The sequence below is a fragment of the Dasypus novemcinctus genome, chromosome 2 (genome assembly GCF_030445035.2).
Source record: "Dasypus novemcinctus isolate mDasNov1 chromosome 2, mDasNov1.1.hap2, whole genome shotgun sequence".
NCBI classification, from domain to species: domain Eukaryota; kingdom Metazoa; phylum Chordata; class Mammalia; order Cingulata; family Dasypodidae; genus Dasypus; species Dasypus novemcinctus.
The window spans coordinates 1,514,370-1,522,927 of NC_080674.1; the positions used below are offsets into that span (position 1 = coordinate 1,514,370).

The window sequence follows — 8,558 nt, forward strand, 5'->3', positions numbered from 1 at the left end:
GATGGGCCCTGGCAGTGTCCTGCCACAGGGCGGTGGCCAAGAGCCCCTCTCTGAGCCGGTGGGCGCTACCCCTCCCCTTGGTCTCCCGTCCCCACACTGGCCCTCCGCCCGCCCCCCCCTCCTGCCTGGCTGTGCGTGCCGTCAGGGTCTCTTCGTTGGAGTCTCGGGAGCCGCCTGCCCCTGCGGCTGCCTGGGAAGCTGGACGCTCTGCCCCTGGCCAGGCGTTAGGAGTGACCTCTCGAGACCCTGGCGGTCCCTAGCGTGGCCGTGGGGAAGAGGGGCCCTGAGAGACGGCGTTGGGCAGAAGCTCCTCCCGTGCCCCACATCTCCCAGGGTGCAGCTGGCTTCCACCGGGCCCTGCCCGCGAGCCCCGGGGCCCTGCGCCTTGGGGGTCCTGCTGACCTTCTTTCTAACAGTGACGAGGTAAGGCCCAGGAGTGGTGGGAAAGCCTGCCGGTTTATCCAGCGCACACTGCAGACATTTTTATTTCACCACAGATGGCTTGTAACTCGCAAGGAGTGTTTCCAGGGACTTCAAAAGCACAGAACACGATGATGGCCCTGGAGACACCGCGCCCCTGAGCAGTGGCGGCAGCCGGAGACCCCAGACCCCCACTGCACCCACGCAGAGAGCTAGGCCGGCCAGGCCTGCGGGGTCGCTCGGCCCCCGTGCTGCGGAGCAGGTGTCCCGAGTGTGCAGGGCGCCTTCCCGGGTCTGGCTCGCATGGGGCTCGGCGACCTCAGCGTCCTGGTGTTCCGAGCCACAGGTGTCCCAGGGACTCAACCTGCCAGGATTTTACCGAGGAAGTGACCGTGTAGAAGGAGGCGGCAGGCCCGGGGAGGTGGGCGAGGGCCCGCGCAGTTCTGACCCCGCGAGAAGGCAGGTGGGAGGCTTGGAGGAAGCCCTGGTGGTGTGGCCGTCCACGGAGGCTCAGGAAGGCCGCCGGTGGGCCCCAGCCAAGCTGGAGTGCCTGCCTCAGTGTCCCCACTGGGCCTCAGCACGGCTGGGGCAGCCTGGGGCAGTGGCTCTTGGCGCAGGCGCAGCCCTGGCTTTGGGAGGGCAGTGGCCAGGGTCCAGGGCCAGTGGCTTTCGTGGCACTTGGAGGAGGTGGGCACAGGCTCAGGGCTGGCCGGCAGCAGGTGGGCAGGGGCAGGCTCTGTGGAGGTGGGCCCTGCTCCTTCCAGATGGGTCAGCCGGATCCTCTTTCGGTGGAGCCCAGTGGCCCCTCTGAAGGTGACACGATGACATTGCACAGATGTCATGTCCAGGACCAGACCAAGACCCTCCTAGAAGTGTGTGGGTGGGGAACGTGGGGGCTTGGTGTGGCCTGGGGGGTCGTGGTGGTGCAGCCGGCAGGGGGCCGAGAGGACAGCAGGCCTGGGCCCCACGTCAGAGGGAGGGCAGCTGCCCGGACCCCACGGGACCCGGGAAAGTGCTGGAAGGCAGGAGACAAGGGTGGTGAGCACGGGGCTCGAGAGCAGCCTCTTGCCGGGTCAACAGGACAGTCGAGGGCAGGAGCGCGGGACCCACAGGTGCAGCCGGGGGCGTTGCTTCCGCCGCAGAGTCCAGGCCCTTCCCTGGAAGGAGCAGGTTGGGAGGCCTTTCACGCTTAAGTTTAAAACTTTAAAGGTGAGTGTTACATTCTTTGCTGAAAGGAAGAGAAAAGAAAGTAGATAAATAAAGGCAATAGGCTCTTATACTGGAACCAAGAGATAAGAGAAGAAATGGAAAAAAGAAAATGAAAGGAATGAGCAAGAGAGAAAGAGAGAATGAAAGAATGAAAGAAAGAGATAATGAAAGAAAAAGAACAAAGAGCGAAAGAAAGAAAGGGGAAGAAGAGGAAGAAGGAGGAAGAAGAAGGATGAGGAGGAGGAATAGAAAGGAGGAGGAGGAGAACAAGAAAAAGGAGGAGGAGGAGGAGGAGAGGAGGAGGAAGGAAGGAAAGGGGAGGGCAAAGAAGAAAGGAAAAGAAGAAAAGCCATACCTTCCTTCCTTCCATAATTATGCAAAATCTTCAAGTTCAAGGAAAGGCGCAGGAGAGAGAAAAACCAGGGGAGACGAAGCTAGACGAGGGCATGGATTTCATGGGGAATTCCCTATATATTACAGACTGGAAAGTTCTTATTTAAGGGTGAGATATTTGTTGTCCAGAAAAACAAAGCAAAAAAGGGACCCCAAGCTCCCTAGCCCACCACGGACGGGGCGGTGCAACCTTCCCACCAGGGCCCCCCCAAGCCCCGCCTTGCCCTTTTACTTCTCCTAAATGAAGGCAGGTACGCACACGATGGGGCTCCCCGCCGCGCAGCCGCTCCTGCTCCTCTGCGCCGAGCCTGCGGGGCCTTGGGAGAAGCCGCCGCCCCCTGCGCGATGCGGCAGCCCTCCCAGCTGCGCGCGGCGCCCCTGGAGACGCAGGCGTTTGCCCTTCAGCTTTGTCGGCGGCCTGGTGGGACGGGCTGAAGTCACATCCCAGTAGCTCTTAGAACTTCCACACCTTAAATAATTCAACGTGAAATCACATCAATAAAATGCTGTAAGGGAGCATAATTCTTTATACATTTTTCTAATAATCCTGGCCTTTTAAATTAGCATAATGACACTTAGAATAATTGAAGGACTTAATTGCATGGAGCGCTGGAATAGTCTCGACTGTGTTTTGTGCCACAATGAAGCTCTGATTAGCTTTAATTTAGTTGGTTTTCTCAATTTAGTTTTCATATTAGATAATGTTGCCAAAGGTAGAAGCACAGACAAATAAACCCTGGGATACATGATTGTCCATAAGAGCCCATATGCCTTGCTGAAAATCTCTTGGCAGGCCATCCTTGAAGTAAAAGCATTTGTGACTTAAGATTGTTGAACGTCACTTTTATTTCTGCTGGGTTCTCGTGCTTGTTGACACACCGGGGCCGACTTCCTGCCAGAAGGCCCCCCGTTCCTCCCTCCCTTCGTCCCCTCTCCCTCTTCCCTCTCTTCCTCTCATCCTTTCTTTCATCCTTCCTTTCATAATATGAAAGGATGACTCTTTTCAAATTCTTCAAGTCCATTTTCTTTACAGCAGGGCTGTGGAGTTAATTTAGGAATAAATTGCATTCAGCATGAATTTTACAGATATAATAGAAAGAAAGTATACTCTGCCTGCAACTTGGAAGCCTAAAAATAATTTTAAAGCCGTTTCAGAGGCCAGTGAGAAGCATAACTGATGAATAAGAATATTTTGCTTCAAGAAGAGTGTTTTAAGTTTTTGGTTTATAAAATATGTATCAGGTAGTTGGTAGATTTTTCATGTGTAAGAGGATTTAATTCAGAATTTCTTGCACAGTCCAGTTCTTTGGACAAGACAGCGCATTAAATTTCCACTGGTGCCTGAAACCACGCCCACCCTCCGCGGTCCCTGTCGGCGTTGTTCCTCGCCAGCTCCCAGGTGCCCGGCACTGCCCGGCCGAGCCGAGGCCACAGAGGGCGGCGTGGGCCCCGCCGGCACCTGGAGGCGCGGCTCCTCAGGTGCTCTCCACCGGGCCGCGCCTTCCCACTGCACGGGGTGGGAGCTGCCGTCTGCAGCTGGCGGTCACCCCGAGGTCGCCCTGAGGGCCTTTCCGCAGTCGCTTTCCTCTTCAGAGCAAGCGAGGGGCGAGGGAGTCCTTCAGCCAGAGCCACAGGAGCGACTGGAGGGGATCACAGACGCCCCGGGCACATCCCGTCGCTCCTGGGGAGGGCTCACTCCAAGACGTGTCCTCCCTGGGGAGAGGGTCGTCAGGGCCCCCGAGCCGGCCTGCTTGGCAAGAGTCCCCGTTTAAACGGCAGTGTGCAAATGTGACTGTAAAGAAGGTTGGGTGGCTCTTAAGAAGCTATAAAAACGTTCCCAGTTCAATTTTCTCTAGTTTATCGTATTTCTACTGTCCATTCCTGGAATGTGGGGCTTACATATGTTTTCAAAATAACAAAAACATGTCTCTAAGGTGAGACAAGATTTTGTCTGCCCAACACTGTCTCAGATCATGGCCTAAATGCATGCACATGTACACTTGTGCATGCACACAGGCACACACAGGCACATGCACGCACAGGCACATACATGCACTCTCAAACACATGTTCCTGCAGTCACACACATCGATTCATCCACAAACACTTGTACATGCACAGACACACACACACACTTCTGTACACACACAAGCACACACATACACATGCTCAGAAACACACATCCACGCGCACACAGGCCCGTGCACAGCACACACATCCACCCCCTTGGAGGGCAAAGGTATTAGCAGGTCATTTCCCCCTGCCCTTGCTTTTCCTTGAGGGCTGCTCTATGTGCATGCCAACAGGATGACTGCATCGTGTCATGCACGCAGTACTGATGAGCTGCACCTGGCTCCCAAGCAGGTCCCAGCCCTCTTCCTGCACCCCCACCCGAGCCCCCTCTGGAGCACTTGCACCCCATGACCTGCAAGCAGCATGGCTCCAATTCCTCATGGACCCCTACTTTCAAAACAAGCCCAGCAGGCCCTTTCTCTGCACCTCAGGTTGGGGCTTTTCTACCTGGAAGCAGTCTGTGCACCTGCCCCGGGCACGTCTGTGGGGGTGGTGGGTGGAGGGGTTGAGTCCTGAGCCCATACAAAGTGGCTTTCTGGAGAAAGCCAAGAGCTCTGCTCCCTCCAGGCAGGAGGGCTGGCTCGGCTGCTTCCTAGGCACAAGGACCACACGTCACACAAACGAGCCACCCTACAAGTGGGGCCAGTGGCCGCCAGAGGCACTCAACTAACACAGGAGAGACGGGCTCACACCACCACGCTACTGGAAAAGGTCACCTAAAGACACTCCGTTACTGGCTGTGTCAATTTTAGCCCAGGGTCTAAAGGGCCCGGCGTGGTTTCCCTGAGCAATGAAAGAGGTTTTGGGGGCTCTCAACCTCAGAGGCTGTCCTCAGGGGGGACTCTCCCAGATGAAACCGACAGCCCATTCACAGAGACATGCCTGCCATCAAATTTGGACCGTGTGAGGCAAATTAGTAGAAAGAGAAACAAAGCAGTTGGAAACAAATGCTTTGAACATTGTCCCAGAATACACCGGTCCTATGTGCAGCAGGGTGGCTTCGTCCCACTCTGCCACCTTTCGTTCTCAGTGGGTCCCTGGGTGTCGTCCAGGAGCACACAGCACGGAGATGCAGAAGGTCCTGAGAAAGGTGAAGCCTCAGAGAGAGTCTGCACGTGACCCCTGCAGCCATGGTGGGCTCCTCGGCCCAGGACCACCCCTCCTGAGCCATGCAGACCCCAGGTACGCTCCAGGCCAGGCCCCTCGTCCTGTTTGGCAATGCCACCTGGCCCTGCCCCTTGCTCCTCTGCGCCATCACTTCCTCTTTTCTCTGGAGAGCTCTAAGCAGGACTCAAGCTGGTTACACTTTCCCCACCCGCAAAGAACCCACTGTGCCCGCTCCCGTCTTCTCTGGCTGGAGCCCCCATCCTCCCCGCTCTGCAGCAAACTCCCCCAAGCATCATGGCTGCCTGCTGCCCACGCCACGCCGCCACTGTCCCCGAGCCGCCCGCCCCACTCACCTAATCCAATGGCCAAATCTCGACTCTTCCTTCTTCTTGACCACAGTGAAGTCTTTCTAACAACTTTTTCAACAACTTCTTCAATACCTGATGTGCACCTGCCCCTGCTTCATGTCCCAGGAACCAGCTGTGAACTGGAGTGCCCAAGGGTCTCTGTGTCACAGAGCTGAAGCTTTAACGGGAGGAGCCGAGTGAGCAGGAAAGCAGAGCGAGCTCAGGGAGACGTGGGGTGGGGGCTGTCAGGAGGGCTGTGAGGTCTTCACCAAGGCACGTCATCAGTTTGTGGCAGTCCCGTTTTCAGGGGCACCGCCTGACCCAGATGTTTGGGAGACGTCCCCGACAGGTGCGAGGACATTGGCTCTTGCAACAGTCATTGTCCACCTGGGGAAATAGTTTAGAGACAACCTCAAACATTCATACTTACATTGAATAAATGGTATGGCTTGGCAGGAAAGCTCAGTGTGGCAAAGGATGCGGGATACTAGGGGTGTTTGAGAGGAGAGGTCGGGGGAAGAGGTAATATTCACGAAAGAAAACAAGGCAGGACCCGTTGCGGGGGGAGCAGACACTTGAAGGAGACGACCGCTCCCGAGGGCGCGCAGCGCTGAGCTCTTGAAAGCAGGGCCATGGCTGATGGGCTTGGGCACGGGGGCGGCATGTGGCCGGAGCCCAAGCAGGCACTGGGGACGGGCAGGGAGGTGTCAGGAGCAGGTAGGTGGTGGAGACAAGGGGTTAACGGGGAGCAGGGGGGTGGAGGGGAACAGGAGGGTGGGGGGAGCAGGAGGGTGGGGGGAGCTGGGGTTGATGGGAGCAAGGGGGTGATGGGAGGAGGAGGCTGATGGGGGCAGGGGGTGATGGGAGCAGGAAGGTGATGGGAGCAGGGGGTGATGGGAGCAGGAGGTTGATGGGAGCAGGGGGTGATAGGATCAGGGGGGTGTTGGGAGCAGGGGGTGTTGGAGTCAGGGGTTGATGAGAACAGGGGCTGATGGGAACAGGGGTTGATGGGAGCAGGGGTGTGACAGGAGCAGGGGTTGATGGGAGCAGAGGTGTGATGGGAGCAGGGGTTGATGGGAGCAAGGGCTGATGGGAGCAGGGTTTGATGGGAGCAGGGGGTGATGGGAGCAGGGTTTGATGGGAGCAGGGGGTGGCGGGAGCAGGGGGGTGATGGGAGCAGGGAGTTTGGGGAACAGGGGGGTGGGCAGGAGCAGGGGGGGAAGGGAGTAGGAGGGGATGGGAGCAGGGGGGGGATGGGAGCAGGGAGTGATGGGAACCAGGGTTGATGGGAGAAGGGGGGTGATGGGAGCAGTGGGGTGTTGGGAGCAGGGGTTGATGGGAGCAGGGGGGTGGAGGGAAGCAGGGGGTGGTGGGAAAAGGGGGTAATGGGAGCAGAGGGTGGAGGGGAGCAGGGGATGGAGGGGAGCATGGGGTAGTGGGAGCCGAGGGTGGAGGGGAGCAGAGGGGTGATGGGAGCAGGGGCTGATGGGAGGAGGGGGTGGAGCGGAGCAGGGGGTGATGGGAGGAGGGGTTGGAGGGGAGCAGGGGGTGATGGGAACAGGGAGGTTATGGGAGCAGGGGGTGATGGGAGCAGGGAGGTGATGGGAGGAGGGGTGGAGGGAAACGGGTAGGGTGATGGGAGTACGGGTTGGAAGGGAGCAGGGGATTAGGGGAGCAGGAAGGTGATGGGAGCAGGGGGTTATGGGAGCAGGGGGTGATGGGAGCAGAGAGTGATGGGAGCTGGAGGGTGACAGGAGCAGGGGGTTATGGGAGCAGGGGTTTATGGGAGCAGGGCATGATGGGAGCAGGGACTGATGGGAGCAGGGACTGATGGGAGCAGGAAGGTGATGGGGGCAAGGGGTGTTGGGAGCAGGGCATGATAGGAGCAGGGCATGATGGGAGCAGGGGGTGATGGGTGCAGGGGGTGTTGGGAGCAGGGCGTGATGGAAGCAGGGGGTGATGGGAGCAGGGAGGTGATGGGAAGAGGGGTGGAGGGAAACGGGGGGGGGGTGATGGGAGCATGGGTTGGAGGGAAGTAAGGGATTATGGGAGCAGGAAGGTGATGGGAGCAGGGGATTATGGGAGCCAGGCATGATGGGAGCAGGGGTTTATGGGAGCAGGGGGTGTTGGGAGCAGGGGAAGGCCGGGAGCTGGTGGGGCCCACAGCAGAGTCCTGTGGCCTTGGCGTGTCAACGTGGCACCCCTGCAGGGCCGGGGAGAGGGTGGTGTGGCTGAGGCCGCCGAGAGGCTCTGCCTGCTGCCCACATGGGCACGATGGCAGGCACGGCGAGGGGCACGGCGGGGGATGTGGGGCGGGCAGCGGGCAGGGCAGCTCGCCCAGAGCCGGCCGAGGAGGAAGGGCCGCGGCACCTGGGCGCGGAGGCTGAAGGTCAGGGGCCCTGCGCCGCCTGGGGCGGGAGAGCTGGGAGAAAGCCCGCGGCTGCCGCAGGAAGAGGCGAGGGCCCAGGGAGGGGGTGGGAGCCAAGGCCCAGGAGCCCACTGTCCTTCCTTCCATCCCTGTCGGCCGTCTCTGGGTGGGGTCACTCCCACACTCTCCCTGCTGCGGCCTGCTTCTGCCAGGAAAAAGCCAGTGCCACCAAGCCACCGGGGCTGCCTGACCTGCAGGTCGTGCCACCCGCCACAGAAAATGTCACCCTTGGGAGAGATGGGCGGGCGCGGCTCCTGCGGGCCTAGAGACCCCTAGAGTGGGTTATGTGGTGGGTGCACGCCGTGTGGGACGTGCCCTTCCGTCGGGTGAGCCTGGCATGTCCCTGGCCTGGTCACGCCTCTCAGTACCAAACTGCTCAGAGAACACCTCCACAACAAGCCATGCCCTGGTCCCCTCCAGGGACAAAAGTCAGCCAGACAAAGCTACCACGCTGGGAGGCGCTTTCCTAGGAGGCTTAAACTACGCCCCGAGACTTGGCCTTGAGTTTGCCTCCTAATTGCAGGTGTTTTCCTCCAGGTGGAGGCAAGTTGCCTTCGTTGCTGTCGCCTTGACTGGCTCTCA

At 59.0% G+C, this 8,558-nt stretch overlaps 1 protein-coding gene and 1 long non-coding RNA gene across 2 annotated transcripts; both read right to left on the bottom strand.

Annotated features, from left to right (window-relative positions):
* Nucleotides 1–435: 435 nt before the first annotated feature.
* LOC131280027 (uncharacterized) lies at nt 436–2,280 on the bottom strand. Its single transcript, XR_009187585.1, has 2 exons — nt 1,985–2,280; nt 436–1,648 (listed from the first exon to the last, which is right to left on the bottom strand). It is a non-coding gene; the product is annotated as an uncharacterized lncRNA (long non-coding RNA).
* Nucleotides 2,281–2,290: 10 nt separating this feature from the next.
* Nucleotides 2,291–7,641, bottom strand: LOC131280026 (uncharacterized). The gene is made up of 3 exons (XM_058305519.2): nt 6,102–7,641; nt 5,555–5,935; nt 2,291–2,491 (listed from the first exon to the last, which is right to left on the bottom strand). Exon 1 carries the CDS (start codon nt 7,639–7,641, stop codon nt 6,514–6,516), a length of 1,128 nt encoding a protein of 375 aa, XP_058161502.2. The 3' UTR covers nt 2,291–2,491; nt 5,555–5,935; nt 6,102–6,513.
* Between the last annotated feature and the right edge of the window lie 917 nt (nt 7,642–8,558).